The 19,248-nt window shown below is 39.3% G+C and overlaps 2 protein-coding genes across 5 annotated transcripts in view; one reads left to right on the top strand and one right to left on the bottom strand.

Moving 5' to 3' along the window:
* LOC139939161 (general transcription factor IIH subunit 3-like) overlaps positions 1–19,248 on the bottom strand; it is a 67,239-nt gene that overhangs the window by 31,444 nt on the left and 16,547 nt on the right. Inside the window, exons 1-2 of one of the 3 annotated variants that reach the window (XM_071934928.1) lie at positions 15,436–15,546; positions 14,452–14,565 (exon numbers count right to left, since the gene is read on the bottom strand). The exons of 1 other annotated variant lie outside the window; for it this stretch is intronic. The gene's annotated coding sequence lies outside the window, so the exon portion shown is untranslated. Of the gene's footprint in view, positions 1–14,451; positions 14,566–15,435; positions 15,547–19,248 lie in introns of those variants that run through there. One more of the 3 variants, XM_071934927.1, reaches the window with a different exon arrangement.
* On the top strand, positions 2,963–9,994 carry LOC139938525 (fatty acid-binding protein-like). Of its 2 annotated transcripts, none has more exons than XM_071934095.1 (2): positions 2,963–3,466; positions 8,739–9,994. In XM_071934095.1, exon 1 carries the CDS (start codon positions 3,027–3,029, stop codon positions 3,441–3,443), a length of 417 nt encoding a protein of 138 aa, XP_071790196.1. In that variant the 5' UTR covers positions 2,963–3,026; the 3' UTR covers positions 3,444–3,466; positions 8,739–9,994. The 2 variants fall into 2 exon arrangements, with proteins under 2 accessions (XP_071790196.1, XP_071790195.1); XM_071934094.1 differs by having other exon boundaries at positions 2,971–3,448.

Raw genomic sequence — 19,248 nt, forward strand, 5'->3', positions numbered from 1 at the left:
CATCCATAGAGCGCGAAAAAGCTTCCAAAAAACCGTCGTCGTCAAAAACCCCTAAAGGCATCTAATACTACATTTCAACCCTACTTAATAGTTAAAGGCGTTTGCAGTTCATATTTAGTGACAATGTTCGCAAAATCATGGTACGAGAATTATCTCGCCGGATCATAATCCCCTCTGTTGATACAAATACATGTAAACCCTCGCATAATGCCTTGTGCCTCATGGCCTTGTGGTCATTATCAGTCGCGCTTACATCTTGAGTCTTCGTTCAAGGCGGTTAACCTTTTGACCTTGTCTTTTGGTTCAAACCAATTTTATTGTATATTATTTTTTTTTCTCCTATAAATAGCTTCGTTTTTATTCTATTTTCGAGGCGTTTTCAACCAACACTTCTTTTCCGGTTAGTTAGTCTCTTCTTCAGTCGTCATTATGCATAAGGCTCCAACCACATAAGCTATTTTGACAATCTATACATCATATGAAAGGGCTTTAAGTACGTACGTAGTCTGTTTTCAAGGTATTTTCAACAAACATTTCCCTTCCGGTTAGTTAGTCTCTTCTCCAGTCGTCATTATGCATAAGTTCATATGTCCTCAACCACACAAGCTATTTTGACAATCTATACATCATATGAAAGGGCTTTACGTACGTAGTCTGTTTTCACGGTGTTTTCAACAAACATTTCCCTTTCGTAAGCTTTACCTTGAGTTGATGTGGACGGAGATTCTGTCCCGCGGTGAATCTTTACCTGCCCTGTCTAGGGTACTACCCGGAGACAGTATCTCCTAGGATAAACTGTCTCTTGTTAGGTGTTCGCCGTGCTTAGCATATTTCCTCCAACGGAGAATGTGTCCACCATGGGGATTACCCTGGGCCCAGGCATGAGCGTCCACCAACGTTGTCAGTGGGACATTTTCGGACTCGAAGACGTGTTCTATTGTATTAACGTAAAGCATGGTCAAATAATAATAAAGTTGCAGAATTATCTTTGGAATAATCACGAAATCCCAAATATCTTTGTTCGGTGTAGTTTATAAAAATACAAACATTCGTGTGGGTGATCCTTATTCAAGCTGGGTTTTTTAAGGGGGGGGGGGTTGGGTTGTATAAAACAGCTTAGTTGAATTTAAATAAAACAATAATAAACAAAAATACCCCAGTAGCATTTTGTCCCTCATTTGATGAAATCGTCTGGGTTTTGTTTTTAATGTTATTGTTGTTGTTGTTTTTGTTTTTTGTTGCTTATTGGGGTTTTTTTTTTTTTTTTTTTGGGGGGGGGGGGGGGGGTTTGGGGGGGGGGGGCGTATGTGTGACATTTACCTTTGAACAACATAGCTAGAAGTGTGCACAATGAAACGCTTATCTATCTGCTTTATGATAGGGGTTGTATGCTTGATTTATGATGTCACATTTGTATTTTATTTTAGACCTACATTAACTCTAATTATCTTTGTTTTGCGCGTCAATTGGGCTATAAACCACCAAGAAGAAGGTATGTTTATTGCACTCATTATGGTTCAAACAGATTAACAACGACACTTAAATATGTCAGGCTTTAAATCAAGGAATATAATGAAAGTTAACATCTGTTTATATCATTTTACTTATTGTGGGTAGTTTTAATTTAATGCAGTGTAACATACTATTTTAATAACTTACATCTAATTTAATGAATCACTAAAATGTCTCACTACAATGTATTATTTAATCTTTTTGATTCACTGAAAGAAGCAATTCTACGCAATTGGCTCCACTTCATGCTTCCGCAGAAGCATAATTTTTGAACGAAGAACCATAACACCCTTCAATTTGTGCCTTTTGGATTGGGGAAATACTTAAGTTAAATATTTCATTAAAACAAATTTAAAATGTATGTGTATAGTTGATTGATTGCAATAATCTTGTCCCCCGTCCCTCCCCAGAATTGACTCTCATGACGAAACACAGTGTGATCTTCACATTGCAAAAACATGGAGGGGGCATTTCACATTGTGTCCCACACCCTTGAACATTGGGGGCATGCCCCCACCCCAAATTTAACAAAATTGGTAATGACAGCTTATGATCATTTGGTATAAAAAAACATTCCACAATATATTAGTGTTTTATAATGTGGATGCAAGTTGCTCAAGGAATGGACTATTTGAGTATTTAGGGCCCGATTGGGCAGATGAAGTGGAAAGTTTTAGATGTGTAATATGTCGTTATTTCAAAAAGTAAACACTCTTCAGCCTTTTAAGGTTATAAACAATATCCCACTATACCAGTAGGTAAACTAAAAGGTGACTGACGTTATGACCGATTGACAGCACATTGATGTGCGTTATGGTCGAACATTACGAAAAGTATAACTGATTTAAATGTATCTACGTGCACAAAACGATATATTATATTTCATTTTTGTATTATTAATTCCGAAAGTATATTGATAGACCGACCGGTGTAAGTCTTAGGGCAAACATTTGATGTAGGTGAAAGGTGAACGCGTATTGACATGGTGAAGTCTACTAGTAAAGGCAAACTATCAGATGTTGTATAAAGGTGAAGAACGCTCATATAAGGGGAAACGTTGGATGTAGGTGAAAGGTGCTCGCTGCTGCATTTGTGCGGCGGGCGGACTTTGCTCTATGGGCGGACTACGTCAGTTTTGCCGAACAGACTGGTGAAGTCTACTTAATAGGGCAAACATTGGATACATGTTTGTAGGTGAAAGGTGCTCGCTGCTGCATTCGTGCGGCGGGCAAAGTCAGTTTTGCCGAAGAGACTGGTGAAGTTTATGTAAGGGCAAACATTTCATGGTTTGTAGGTTAAAGGTGCTCCCTGCTAGGCTGTATGCGGTGGCAGAACGCGCTAAATGACATAATGTGGGAAAATGGGATGTTGATTTATGATTCAGCTGTATTCCATATACCGGCGCCATTACGTAACACGTGTCATTATTTATATATAAAGAACCCGTAATGTGTAATCCCCTTCATTCGTGATTTGCTGCATCATTCAATCTGTGTCCCCAATTTCGAGAAAAAATGGCACCAATCAACCTTACCGGCGTATGGAAACTTCTTAAGAGTGAAAACTTAGATGCCTTCCTTAAAGCAATGAATCTTAATTTCGCAGTCCGGAAGTTAGCTGCCTCCGCCTCTCCTGTTCTTGAGATAACTCAGGATGGAGACAACTTCCATGTCATTACTAAAGGTTTAAAAACCAACGAGTCTAAGTTCACTGTTGGCGAGGAGTTCACCGATAAGAACCCACTGAATGACAAGACGACAAGCACCTACATGCCCGTATGGGAGGGTAATACTTTGAAGGTTGATAACAAGAGCAATCCCGAGTCTATTCACATCATCCGAGAACTGAAAGATGATCAGATGGTACAGACGCAAACAATCGGGACTGGAGACAAGGCTGTCACTATGAAAAGGATCTTCGGCAGAAAATAGAGCAGGTACGTCCATAGAGTATGGTACGTCTAGTTTGTAATTCTCTCCATCTATTTTAATAGACCGATTGCACTACCAATGTTTACATGTGATCGCGTGACCTATAGTGGGTATAAAGAAAAACACAGCAACGCAGTAAATACTTGGGAAGACGATTGACCATAACTGGCTGTATTTTCAATAACACTTTTAACTAAAAACGGAGCCCTTTTTATAAAGTTGAATGTTGTGACATTGATTTAAATCACATTTTGTTGTTTGATATTCCCAGCTACTGCAAAAGAGGTTTCTTTTGAGAGTATGGTTAGACTGCGTAAATTACTGGGGTTTGAGCGAGCTCACGCGCCGTGGATAGTGCGTTGTGCACGGTGTCCGACTCTGCATGCTGACAGCTACCCCTTCTAATACAATATTTTGAGGGTGAAAAGGGATTTGCAGCTTCTTAATGAGATTTTTATTGAAAATATTGGCAGCAAAATCATTAAAACGAGGGCAATGTAAAACCACACTTTCCGGGCACAAACACATGACATCGTGTGAACATTCTCTTGGAATTTCCTTTTAAGGTGGAATTGTGTTTACCCATACTGGCATTGTTCAGCCACCGGTAAGGTCTCATGTTACAAACTCCGGAATATTCTTCAGTGATTTCGATAATTTTGTCATTTTTTAGTCAAAAATTGCAACAGTAATCAGGTCTGTGTTTGTTTACATCCGATACCCATAGGTCACGTGACGCACGGAGCGCAGTCGGTCTATTATGATACTAATGGTTTATTTTAATCTGAATAAAAAACAACCAAAAGGTTGACAACATTCAAATTTACAAAGTTTTTACAGAATTAAGAAAAATGGAACTAACAATAAACAGGCAAAATCTATACATAAATACACAAAAATTAACTAGCAGAAACACTCCATAAAAAACCCAAAGAATATAAAATATAAAAAAGGCAAACATTAAAAAAAACCAGACAAAACGTTTAAAATTAATCTATTCACACAGCCACAGTGTGAAAAATGTTACACATGACTTTATAATTGACGTGTATCCCAATACGCCCCTCTTAATACTTCTATGCATGACGTCAATTTAGCTACCGCTGATCGATTCTGTTTAGTTTATTGTGGAGCAATGTTGTGCATACTACGTGAGCTCCATTTCACACCGCTGCTAAACCGTAAACGAACAGGCTTGATAATCTTCCATTAAGACTGAACCATTAAGACTGGGTTGCTCTAAAAATCAAAGAAGTGGTGGCAGACTTTCAAAATTGGATTTCGTTTAAACTTTGCACAAGTGAAGGCCATCAACCAAAATGTAAAAATAAAGCATAAGTTTTGCATTTACACCTTCGTTGCCATGGCAACGGTCAAAAGTAGAAAATTACCATATTTCACCTAATTTAGCTCTTTTCATGAGTAAAAATTTCCCAAAGTTGAGGGCTCCACTGTTTAAAAACCAAATAGTGGACCTACCTCTCAGCTGGAGATGATTAATATGCATCCTTAATCTTTCCAAAAATGCGTTTGACAAAAGTACAGTTAATTGTGAATGGAAGATTCCATTATTTCAAAAAGGGGTGTTTTGAGGAAAAGTCAATTTGGGAAATACAGGGGGTTGCTAAAATTGTCAGAAGTCCCAAAGTGGCATATTTAGGAAAGTTTTGCTTCCAGGCATGAAAGATAAGATACTGGTCTGTAAGAATTTCAAAAACAAAAGTTTTGGTATTTGTTGTACTGGGGAGCAGTGCTGCCATAAACTTCGTCCTTTTTTGGAAAAAAATGTGTTTATTTTCAAATTGTATAACAAAAAAAAATGAATATTTGTTTTAATGGATTTTGTTTACTCTTTACACATGTTAATTCCTTCAACCAAAGTGTAAAAAGAAAGCATAGTTTTTGCATTGCACTTTGGTTGCCATGACAACGGTTAAAAATAAGAAATCTGCTATATTTCACCTAATTTAGCTCTTTTCTGAAAATTACCCAAAGTTGAAGGCTTCACTGTGTAAAGACCACATTATTACCTGCCTTTCAACTGAATATGGTAAATATACACCCTTGGTCTTTCCAAAAGTGCACCTGACACAGGTTCAGTCAATTGTGAATGGAATAATCCTTTATTTCCAAAAAGGCGTGTTTTGAACAAAGTTCAATTTTGGAAATAGAGGGGGTTGCTAAGTTTGTCAGAAGTCTGAAAGTAGCATATTTAGGAAAGTTGAGCTACCAGGCTTGAAAGATAAGAAACTGGTCCGTAGGACTTTCAAAAAAAAAATTGTATTTGTTGAACTGGGGAGCAGTGTTGTCAGAAGCTTCATGCTTTTTGGCGATTGTATAGATTTAAGTTGTAAAATAATGCTCTTTTTATGACTTTCTACATGCTTAACAATGATGAAGACTGACAAAATATCAGGACAAAATATAATAAAGCATCTTATGACAACATAACTCCCAGTTGTATAAACAGGCATCACATAATTAAAAAAGAAAGTTTTTGTATTTTTTGAACTGTGGAGCAGTGTTGCCAGAAACTTCATGCCTTTAAAAACAAAAAAGGGTGTATTTTGCAAATTTCATAATCATATAATGCTCTCTAATTACTTGTTACACGCTGAACAATGATGTTGATTGAAAAAAAACAGGCACACAATAGAGCAAAGCAACTTACAAGTATAAAAATATAACTCTCAATTGTATAAACATGCATCACAAAGAGATTCTGTGTTATGTTAGTGGTCATTTACGTTTGGCTATAGCAGCTATACAATCTTAAACAAAATGTTCAATTTTCTTGACAAAATGGACGTTCACAGCTCTTCGTTTGAACATCAAAAATGTATAACACGTCCTTAACACTGCACAGAGGCATCACATAATCAGTGACTGCGTGTACAATTAATGGTTACGTAAATCAATTAATTTCCAAGTTCCCTAATGGAACATAGCCGGATAACACTATTACCAGCCGAATTAGCTTGGGGTGAGTCTTCGAACTATACATTGTATACAGTTATATTTTTTATACTTGTGAAGCTGCGTTTTTTTTTTTTTTTTCAATCAACATCATTGTTCAGCATGTAAGAAATGCCAATAAAGAGAATTAATTTGTTCTATTTTTTTTCAAATTTTACCCTGTTGACGCAGTGTCACTACATGATACAGTTGCCTATTTGTGCTCCCCAAACATGAAAACACAAACAATCGCCCAATCACAACCGAAATGGCAAATATTCCCTAAAGGTGACTGAAGACAGCACAAACTTTCCTACTTTTAATGATGTGCAATGGAAATTTTAAAAAGGGACTTTCTACAAAGGAGGCGCTTTGTAATGCATTGTCAACAAAATTTGATATGCTTGGGGGCTGGGCATGCAGGGGAGGGGGGGTAGTATAAAATCCAAAACTTAGGTCATTAAAAATATTCTTGATCAATGTTGGGTAGTCCACAAGGCTACAGGGTGCTCATGAAAGGTGCCGGATTGATGGAAGACTTAAAAGTATTATTTTATTAATGTTATTTATTCAATCTAAAGAAAACAAGTTAAAAATGCATTTTTTTTTTAGGCAGTACTGTTACAACAGGATACAATTGCCCAAGTTTTTCTCAAAAGTTTTTCTCAAAATGGAAGGACCAATGTTGGATCGAAATACAACCGAAAGGAAAACATTCTGAGACCCCTGGCTAATTGTCATTTTGAGGGCCAAAAATAGGGTAAAAATGTTGATTTTGCAAATTTCTAAAAACATGCGCTAATGATGTTCTAAAAATAGCATTAGGGTAAAAGTTAAAGCAATAATTTTTTGTCTCAAGTTAAGCATAGGACGACTCAATGTATTGATGTGAAAGGTTTTATGAAAAAAAAATGCACATTGGCTGGGTGGAGTTGCAAATATATGCTAAAATACAGTTTTTTAGACCCCAAAATTTGCAAAAAATAGCCAAAACACAAATGAGCTGTTACCATGGCAACCGGCTATATAGTGATATAGTGAAAGTTTAGTTTGTTTGAATGCACCTCAATACCCTTCCACCCATAAGGTAAAAAAAAAAAAATCCTGATATTTTTACCTAATAATAATGTATAATTTTTTGCCATTTGTTGCGTTTTTGCCCTGCCAAAGTGCTAACTTTCCGGCAAAACTCTGTTCGCGCACTTAAAATACCAAAATATTTTATTGCATTTTTATGTAGGTTGGTACCTTATCTTCCAACTATAAAAGTGTCATAATCCACAAAGTGCCACTTTCGGACTTATGGCCCCATTCGATACCCCTATTTTTCGCTAAAAGAAAACATGACAAAAACACCCCCATTTGAAATAGTGGTTTGATCCAAAGTTGATCGCACACTTAGTTTTTAAAAACATTTTCTGAAAGAGTAAACATGGTTGTGCAACATGTGTGAAAGAAAAACTTCAACGTTTTCCCCTTTAGACGTACCAGTGCTTTCAATTTACCTATATTTTAACTCTTAAAAAAGGTAAAAACTTGGAACATTTGCTGAAAATCTTATTTTGGCCGTAACCATGGCAACCAATGTCTGATATAATTTTTTTTTCGATTTTTGTGTATTTTGTACCCATACCTACTCATACATGGAGTTTTGCCAAAATCCATTTTTTGAAGTCTGCCAACATTTTAAAAAAGTCTTTGATTTTTACAGCAACCCAGTCTTAAACGCGGAACCTGACCGCCCAATTTCCTTGTAAACATGTGAAAAATACGCTTTTGCTAAAAGACACTGGACACTATTGGAATGTGTCAAAGACCAGTCTTCTCGCTTGTTGTATCGCAACATATGCATAAAATAATAAACCTGTGAAAATTTGAGCTCGATTGGTCGTCTTAGTTGCGAGATAACTATGAAAGAAAAAACACCCTTGTCACACGAAGCTGTGTGCTTTCAGCTAGATGCTTGATTTCAAAATTCTAAATCTGAGGTCTCGAAATCAACTTGCGTTGAAAATTACTTCTTTCTCGAAAACTACGTCACTTCAGAGGGAGCCGTTTCTCACAATTATGTTTTATGCTATCAACATTTTGTTATGAGTAGGGTTTTAAGCAAGTAATTATTTTGAGTAATTACCAATAGTGTCCACTGCCTTTAAGCCATTTACTGCCATAAAAAATAGGGACAATAATGTGTATGCGCCATGCCACACAGCCTATATCGTGGAAAGAGCCAATTTTACCACACATTCAGTAATAAATAGCTATCTATTTTCAATTTAAGACCCAACTACCGAGTACAGGTTTTTTGACCGGTTTCCTACTATTTTTGTTTCTTTGTAGGTTTTCTGAAATACTGTAGACGACCGTTTGTCAATTGACTGGATGACTTTCTAGGAGAGCGTGTCTTATGATGACCGGTTCGACTCAAGAAATAATTAGTACACGGTAGTCATCACGGTTGTTAAACACCATGGAATCCATAATAACAATCTGCTTGTTGTCAACTGAAGCTCATTAATGGTCATTGGACACGAGAAAATGCATAAAATGTTTTAACAAAATATATTTTCATCATTTGGATTTAGATTTCCGGGACATATCTTACTCATTTCTCAAAAACTATACATTGTCAGACAAATGTTTTTTGTATAGCGCCTTATAAATGCTTTCTATTATTGTTGTTATTGCTGTTGATTTGAGTATTATATGAAAGGCTGTCAGTTTCTCACATAAGGCAATGAGATCAGAGGCAGCCAACTGCATAACACCCAACACTTGACCGTATGCATGCACACACTTTGAAAACACAATGATTTTCTTCTTTTACTATGTTAGTGGCTATTACCATCTCAAAGAAATATTAGTTGCAGATTAAAAGCTATAAATCATACACACCGTCTGAGGAATGGCAGGAGATTTTGTGTGTACAGCCCCCCCCCCCCCCCTTGTGAACGGTTGTGAACAAAGTTCTTCTGATAACGCCCTCTTTTGAGTCATCCTCCTTGCTCTATAGTCATCAGCAGTCTCCTGACGATGACTAGAGACAGCTAGTCGAAATGTTGAGACCAATTCAAGAAAAGACTCCACGGTAGTGCAGCTAATTACGATCCTTTAATTATAAGCTTAAGTAGTAGTCCCAGCCAATTTGTCTATACCTTCCGCCCGGGGAGTAGTTAAAAAAACGGGACACAGTTCTTTTCAGAACTGAGAAGTCTCCCGAACATCCGATAAATCTACTCCGCGGTAGTAGAATAAAAAAAAGGCAGTTCTCCAAAGAACAAACTCTACATGGCAAGTGGATACTCACATGGTGTTACCGCAAACCAAATAATATATTGAAATTGATCCTACTTATATTATGGGTGTATTTTTATTACCTATCACGCCATTTACAAGTCAAATAACTTAAAGTTCAAATTCTCTCAAATTCTTAATGAAAGCTGTAGAATACACATACAATAGATTTGGAGCATCAGATTGTAACATTGTTAATAATAATATACCGATTTTTCAGTTTACATAGACGGGTAAAATAATTGTAATTTGAACATAAATAGTATTGATATTTTTGGCAGATTAAAACTGTTAACAGCTAATACGTTTGTAATTTGTCTCGTTTGTTGTTTATGATTGGAAGTATTAGTTTTGTTTGGGTATGGTCACCATGGAGGAAGAAACAGATCGCCTAATGGGCAGGTTTATAAAAGAAATTAACATCTCAAGATATCAAGTTCCCTCGAAAAACTAGTTGGTTCTCCATGCCGCTGCTGCCGTTGCAGTGATGCTGCTGCCGATGCAGTGCTGCTGCCGCCGCTGCTAGCTGCTATTGCTGCTGCCGCCGCTGCTAGCTGCTATTGCTGCTGCTGCCGCTGCTGCCGCTGCTGCCGCTGCTGCCGCTGCTGCCGCCGCTGCTAGCTGCTATTGCTGCTGCTGCCGCTGCTAGCTGCTATTGCTGCTGCTGCCGCTGCTGCTGCTGATGCTGCTGCCGCCGCTGCCGCCGCTGCTAGCTGCTATTGCTGCTGCTGCCGCTGCTGCTGCTGCTGCTGCCGCTGCTAGCTGCTATTGCTGCTGCTGCCGCTGCTGCCGCCGCTGCTAGCTGCTATTGCTGCTGCTGCCGTTGCTGCTGCTGCTGCTGCTGCCGCCGCTGCTAGCTGCTATTGCTGCTGCTGCCGCTGCTGCTGCTGCCGCCGCTGCTAGCTGCTATTACTGCTGCTGCCGCTGCTGCCGCCGCTGCTAGCTGCTATTGCTGCTGCTGCCGCTGCTGCCGCCGCTGCTAGCTGCTATTGCTGCTGCTGCCGCTGCTGCTGCTGCTGCTGCTGCCGCCGCTGCTGCCGCCGCTGCTAGCTGCTATTGCTGCTGCTTCCGCTGCTGCCGCTGCTGCTAGCTGCTATTGCTGCTGCTGCCGCTGCTGCCGCCGCTGCTAGCTGCTATTGCTGCTGCTGCCGCTGCTGCTGCTGCTGCCGCTGCTGCCGCCGCTGCTAGCTGCTATTGCTGCTGCTTCCGCTGCTGCTGCTGCTGCTGCCGCTGCTGCCGCCGCTGCTAGCTGCTATTGCTGCTGCCAGCTGCTATTGCTGCTGCCGCCGCTGCTATTGCTGCTGCCGCCGCTGCTAGCTGCTATTGCTGCTGCTGCTGCTGCTGCTGCTGCTGCTGCTGCCGCCGCTGCTGCCAATCAGAAAACGTTTGTACACAGTTTGCCCGTAATGGGGGGGGGGGGGGCAGAATTCACTGCCACACCGGCCCGGTGCGCACAGAAAAAAACAGTTCACAGGTGACGTGGGTTTTTGCGACGCGGGCACAATTCGTTTTTTTATACGTAGATGTGCGATTGTTCGTACAAATCGCAAATATGTGTAGATATTCCCAATTTGTGCGTACACTCATGAATAATATACGGTAAATATATGACGTCAAACCCCCATCGCGACGTAGAGGGGCTGGTTCATGCGCCAAGCTGATTATCACAATGTGTAAGCCCTCACAACCTGGTAACATAACGTTTTGGGGGTCATGTTACTTAAAGATTGCATATTATGGGGGGGGGGGGTAATTAGCAAACATTTTAAACGGTTGGCTGCCAAAAATTGAAAAGAAATCAAATGTTCGGTTATCTGAAAGTAATATCCAGTTGGTTTTCAAGAGGCTGAGAGAGCAATATTTCTTGAGAATTTTAGCATTTAGTATTGGTTACTATTGAAGTTTATTAGTATGGTGCACCCTGACGAGAACGTCTCCGGGCGGTTAGAGTCCGTTGGGATAGTTTTATCATTTATTCATAAATACCTCAGACACTTTCGCTAGTCCTATCGGTGGAGGGCGGGTCGCGAGGGGTGTTTAAAATGGTTGATATAACCAGCTGGGGCTGTTATAACCAGTTGTTTTCGTATACGTTAAGTCCGCAATTTCGTTCTCAGTGGTGATCGATATCACCGTGCAATATTGGCCCATGAATACGAGGATACATTCTAACGGCACATTAGTGTTCATAGGTTTTGGAGGTACGTCGGCCGGTCGACTACGTCATAGCCAATGAACAGCTCGCCCTGGGCAGCTACACCCACAATTTACATACACGACGAACGTTACACAGCAGGGTGAATATTCATGTACACATGAAGCTTACCCGTGCTGTTCAAACTCAAATTGGCTGTTTACTCGGTATGTCATGAGCACAAAGTCTATTCATTCGCCTTTGAATAGCACGATTAGCTTACCGGGGGTTTCGTCATCGCAGAGGCCGATACATGAATATTAACCCTGCTGTTATGAATCAGAATAAAGAAAACATGTGCAACGTTCGTCGTGTATGTAAATTGTGGGTGTAGCTACCCAGGGAGAGCTGTTCATTGGCTCTGACGTGGTCGACCGGCCGTCGTACCCCCAAAACCTATGAACGCTACGCGCACGAATGCATATCCGAAAGTGTCTCAGTCATAAAAATGCAAAGCACGTAGGCTACAGAGCTCGAGGCAAGGACATCGGAAAACGGATGTTTTACAGAGTTTCTTACTGTATTGCGCCTTTTAACCAAAGAGGCATTTATGAATGGGAATAAGAGTAGTGTCTCGTTCTTAAACTGCCGTTTAAAACCTTGCAGGAACGTGGGCGAGCGATAAAGGCCCTCGCCTTCGATCGGGCCTTTATCGCACGGTCACGACCCTGCCGGTAACGACATTTTAAGAACTCGTCACTACCCTTTTATTACCTTATTATTCGTGAAGGAAACGCATAAACCTCAGCAGACTGAACGTGCCATGCTACGGAAGCATCATCAGCGACACTAAGGGGATGCACTATTAAGTATTATACAAATATTGAGTGGCTCAGAGTGGAAGGGGAAGAATATTACCGCAAGGTAAAATTTGGACTGTTCCATTTGACGAGGCGAAGCCGAGTGAAATGGAACAGGCAAAATTTTACCGAGCGATAATATTCCTTCCATTCCACGAATTAAAGACACTCAATATTTGTTTTATATAACTGACATATAGATCCTTGTCATTTGATGTATTTTAAAAGTATAACCTTATGAAAAATCACACAAATTACTGACAACCAAAAATCATATAGCGCCGCGTAGCGACAACAATGCACAAATCGGATCACAACCTTTTGCACAGGTGCTCCTTTGTTTTAGCAAAGCGGCGCGGCGGCGCTGTACTGCTCAAAAACATTGGAAACAAGGATGATCCTAACTGATGAATGGGAAATGCTATTCCCCATGGGCAAATAGGTCTTTTTGATCGCCGGCGGGGCGGATGGGAGTAATAGTGAATGTCACGTGAAGTAAGTTCCACCAATCAAATGACAAGGATCTGTATGTCAGTTATATAAACCGAGCTAACAGGCAGCAGTATATACCAGCAATGACTCAATAGACTCAGGGTGAACCTGATTGCACTATGTACTTTCGTTGTTGGACCAATAGGGATATCGCCACGTATGGCAACCCCTAACAGAGCTCATCGAGAAACCCCTTTGTGTATCATCACCAAGCTAATCCGCCTACACAGAAGCAGCATGCAGCATTAGAGTCCAGCTTTCTCCAGAAGACGATCAGAGCATACTGATCGAAACGTCGAGTTGAAAACCAACGGTTCTTTTCAGAACCACCCCAACACATTTAGAGATTTTAGTCATTATGGTGTTACCGCAAACCTTTCTATATCGAACTTTTTCCCTGCACAACCCAATATTATGGTCCTCTTTATGCTCAACTACACTACATAAACCCTCAATTAGCTCGTACACAAAGGCGACTGAAGTCAATGGATCCTTACACACAAAAAGTTACGCCGTACTACACTCTAAATTACAAGGATTTAAATTTAAATCCACAGGATTAAATTTTTAATCTTTCAAGGAGTGTGGTTAGGGACCAATCAGCGTGGATTTAAAATTAATCTTTCAAAAGATTAAAACAATTAGTCAAAAGATTAAAACAACTAGTCTTTGGAGGATTTAATCAATCCCAGTGGATTTATTTTTCCAAATCTTTACAGATTTAACCTTCACCCGTTGAATGATTTAAACCTATATATGCCAGCAATCTTTCGGATTCATTTCTAATCTTCCGTGGGATTAAAACATTAAACACGATTTCTGAACCAGCAGGAAAAACAAAACAAAGTAAAAGCAACAGTTTTAAAATATTTGCCTTCAAAATTTTTTTTCCAAATAAACAAGTTAAATAATACACATAAGTTTCGACAATAAACCTCTACATACATTTGACCTATGTTGTCCATAAACATGAAAAGTTCTATTTTGTAGCTACATGTTTATCACTCAAGGGTTAAATCTGCAATTTCATTCAAATATTCTAAGAAGATTCGAGTGGTTGTTAACCAGTTGTTTACACCCTCTGGGCACATTTTAGAGAATTAACAAACCACTCGTTTTTAAAAACAGTTTTGTATTAAATTATATCTCCCACCATATCGTAAAAAGTATTACTTTCCTTAGCAACCATGCCAACAAATACAATTTTTTTATTGTATCTTAATTATATTACATGGGAATAATATATCAACGAAAAAACACAAGACATGCTTACCAGCTTCGTCTGAATATTATTAATGTTAGGGTTTGCATCAGATACAATTGAAATCTCTTGACTTTGCCTGAACGAAGAAAACTGTAAACAGCGACCAGAAGGAAGACAGGTCACCTGAAAAATGGAAACATTCAGACTATAAAAATTAAGAAAACCTCACATTATTATAAAGAGTTTTAGTAGACTAGATAACCTATGGAACTTCAAACAAAGCTTTAACTCGAGACAATTTGGTCCAACAAAATTGTGTCATGTTTTCTTTTTTTCGACTCGCAACAAATCTGTGCATTATATTTTCCAGGATTTAAGACTACATTTCCTTAAATTATTTATTCTGCAAAACAATTACCACTATGGGTTCACTCAAGATATATTATTAAAAAGAAACATGATTCTCTAACTAATTTAAATTTGCTAGCCTATCGAAATCGTTCTTTCTTCATTTTTAGAGCACAGAGTCTATAAATTAGACACGTTTCTATTGTAAAATATTGCCCTATCTACATATATTAATTATCATGTTGGGTGACCAACAAAAGAAACACCAAACAGTAAAACACTGCCGTTCGTGAACTGTAGAGAGAGTATTGCAACGGGGAGCTGAAATCTGGTCCGCCGTCGTCGCTGGGAAAAAATGAACTTGGTGGGGGAAACTGAGTGAAAATCGGTCTTAAATTCACTCTTTTCCTCTTCAAGTTCGTCACGTCTCTGTCTATGCGGAGTATGGTCATGGCCATGGATATGATAAAGTTTCTCTATGGAATGGTTAATGTTTGGTTTATTTAGTTAACAACGATGTTCACACTGAATTTAATACAACAATAAATATATTACGTGGACGTTGTATAAAATGTATAACATTAACATAATTTCGTCGAGATATAATTTTTACCACAGGTCATGATCGTCGTGTAAACAATCATTGCAAAAACCTATCCATATCCTATCCGATAATTAGTCCTACATAAGATTGGATTCACCTACCTCAGGAAATATTGAAGTTTTGCCTCCTTACTGCCGACTGTTCTGACCGAAGAAATTTGTGTGACTATAGAATGACTGATCATCGTTCATGTACGTTTACATTTGTAATTGAACGTGCACGTTTAGCATGCAGCAGATAGCAGTAGCCAGCAGCAGCGTACGCACACAGTCGGTTTATTTTAATGGCTGCCGACAAAGTTTTGAGTTGTACGTTCGTGCAATACGTCACGAAATCGCGTCACGCTGATTGGTCCACTGTCCATAAAGTTGGCGTCCTTTTTTAATCGTTCGGAGGATTGAAAAACAAAAAAAATTATATTTAATAGACTCTGCGGATAATTGTTGATTTATTAAATCGATTTGGACTAAAAATAAATCTTTAGGATTTATTTGTATTTTAATCCTATAAAAGATTTAAATTTAAATTTCTGTAACTTAGAGCGGCGGGAGGTGGTACAAAACTGTCGAATGCAATCAGATCGTTCAGCGTGATGCAGCCTACCAATCTTATAGATTAATCATTCTGCCCTCATCACTTGAAAACACGTCGCTGCTACCATTTCCCCCGTACACTAGCCTGAACTTCTGATGTCACACTACGAGGCTCGTGAATGACGCCAGAGACCAGCCTTGAGCCTATAACGTCTGTAGTATCCTTGCACTACTGATAAAGTAACCCAATCTATAGACATGTGTTTCTCATTCACATTCCAATATCATGATCCAACTAATGAATATGCATATAGAGACCACCACCCCCATACAGTGATTGTACCCTTGAAACAGCAAGACATGTGTGAGACACAATAAACCAAGCAAGCAGTGGCGTAACTAGACATTTTCATTTGGTGGGGCAAGTGGGGGCAAAGATTAAATTTGGGGGGGGGCCAAAGAAGTGCAAAATTATTATTAAATATGTTAACTGATATATAGTTGATACACACCAATGCAGTTCTAAAACAGTCTATAGTCAGCATGTAACAAAAGATTGCGAAAACAACAAAATCTTAGAGAACATGTCATTTTGTATAAGATAAAACTTTTTGACTGTATAAAAGGATTAAATTACCAACTGTGGTCAACAAGTACCAATTTAGAGTTGTACACGGTATTCTCAACTAGGCTTTGTGGGTGTGTAAATACCCAAAACATAATAATATTAGGCCAAGTAAAAATAGAAAAATAGAAATGTTTAGCGTCCCCGCCCGCTTCCTTTTTACAGGACACCTCTTTTTTTTATGCACATTTTTTTTTTTCTTTCTTTTTTGAAAAAGGGTTATTTTAAATGATCTCAGCAAACAAAAAAAATCTGAATGTCTTGTCCGAATGCCTTGACCAAACTGTTTCATTAATGTTTTGTGTATTTCAGCAGCAGAAAAAAAACGAGTTGATATTTGACATTCATGGCGACCATGTTGAAATAAAAAATAAAAAGCCCCTCCTCCTTCCTTATTTTTGAGAAACCCAGACACTAAACATGTTTCTTTTTTTACTCGGCCTTATTGTAACAAGTGCAAGCCAAAAATACAGGATCGAAATTGTGGGTGTTTAATAATCACGTTTTAGTTACGAAACGGATATTTAAAAATAATAGGCCTACCTCTCAATTGCACCGCTTAATGCTTCAAAGGAGAAGAAATGGTCTAAGCAACTTTTTTCGCTGGCCATTGTTGTGCTGTAGTAAATTTCTCTGTAGTGCATCTGACCATGGAGGTAGAAATTTCTACCTCCATGATCTGACTTTGTGTTTACGGAGCTATTGGTCTGCGTTCAGACCACCACGTATTTAAAGGAACACGTTGCCTTGGATCGGACGAGTTGGTCAAAACAAAAGCATTTGTAACCGTTTTTTATAAAATGCATATGGTTGGAAAGATGTTTTAAAAGTAGAATACAATGATCCACACAAGTTTGCCTCGAAATTGCGTGGTTTTCCTTCTACTGTGCGAACTAACATGGTCGGCCATTTATGGGAGTCAAAATTTTGACCCCCATAAATGGCCGACGTGTTAGTCGACGAGGTAAAAGGAAAACCACGCAATTTCGAGGCATGTTTGTGTGGATCATTGTATTCTACTTTTACAACATCTTTCTACCCATATGCATTTTATAAAAAACGGTTACAAACGCTTTTCAAAGACCAACTCGACCGATCCAAGGCAACGTGTTCCTTTAACAGAACTTTGTCACATCCTGCACTCTCTGTAACCGCAAAACCACAACAAACATTTACCGCCAATACGATCGCGCGCGCGTTTCCACGCGTTGTTCATGTTATAGTCCACATAGGGCCTACTGATAAGGAATAAAAGTTTTCCGTTTTACGGCAGCATTTTATGCAGCCTTAAACGATTTATATATAAGGCCTATAAGAATATACTTATCTCTGATTTCATATGGGGGGGCAAGAGGGGGGGGGGGCAAGGGTTCTGAGCGGGGGGGCGCCGGCCCCCCCCCCCCCTGCCCCCCCCCCTGGTTACGCCACTGCAAGCAAGCATCAAAGCAACAGCTCTTGTAGAACTCAAGACATTACATTGGCGACGAGGATGGGATAAGCGCTGGAACAACAACAACAACAGAGGATACAGCAACAACAGCAGTAACCTGTGCAGCAGCAACAGCAACAACTTCAACAGCAACAACAGAGGCGACAACAACAACTCAGCCACATGGCAGGCAACGAGCAATCCATAGTATATGCGGTAAAGTCGCAGTCGCGACAACGCCAAAAACAATCCACATCAGAAACAATGATGAAATCACCGGCTGTCTGTTTTAACTGTGGGGAAACGTATCCACATACATACGGAGACACTTGCTCATTCTGTCACAAGCGCAATCACTTCGCCAAATTCTGCCGAAGCAAGAAGGAGCAGGGCCAACAACAATCGCAAGCCAATGCCATCAGCGACAAGCCATCATACACCGCGGCACGAGACAACGATGCCTCAGATGAAGATTACGTATTCTAGTAATCAAACAAGACCAAGATCCTCTAGAGCGTGTTACCAACAACACCGAGGGACAACCAACAAACATTTAAATAAGCGTGTTAACAACAACATCAAGCGAGGGACAAGCGTGTCCACAGCGACAACGATAGGCAAGCGTGTTAGGTATAATACCAACGAACAACTTAATAATCGTGTTAATAACAACACCAACGAACAACTTAATAAGCGTGTTAATAACAACACTAATGATCGAAACACTAACTTTACAAAAATTAAGGAGTGTAGTAATGGGTGACTCATGAAGTTACTAAAATCCAAAAGTTATTCAACCAACTTTTGAATATTGAACAATGGACACTAAACTTCATAAGATTAATCAATATTTTACATTGAATATAACTCTTCTTCAACTGGTGTAAGTTTATGTGATTTTAACAAGTTTATTCACTATTCAAACTTTTATACATTGTTCTCTTGTTAAAATATCAGTCAGCTTTCACCCATAGGAAAGTTCCATTTCAAGGTGGGGAGGGATGTAGTATCCTTGACATTACAACGTCAATCTTTCACATGGAGATTGGCAGTAAAATCGTACTTGCATGTGACGTTATAAAAAATAATAAAAAACGCGGGCATTGGGTATCTGTATTTTGTACATGTACATTACAAACACTGCAGTGCAGCTGACAAGCATCACCTCGGACCAATCAAAACACAGGAAAGTAACTGCACGATTATTCAATGGAATTGTATTAAAATCACTGGGTCTGTTAAATATTGCGGATAAAGGTTGGGGGCACAGTCTACCTGCACACGTGCGCTAGCGGGATCTTTGAATGTGGGACTATTCCACCCCTAG

Source organism: Asterias amurensis, chromosome 6 (genome assembly GCF_032118995.1).
Source record: "Asterias amurensis chromosome 6, ASM3211899v1".
NCBI classification, from domain to species: Eukaryota; Metazoa; Echinodermata; class Asteroidea; order Forcipulatida; family Asteriidae; genus Asterias; species Asterias amurensis.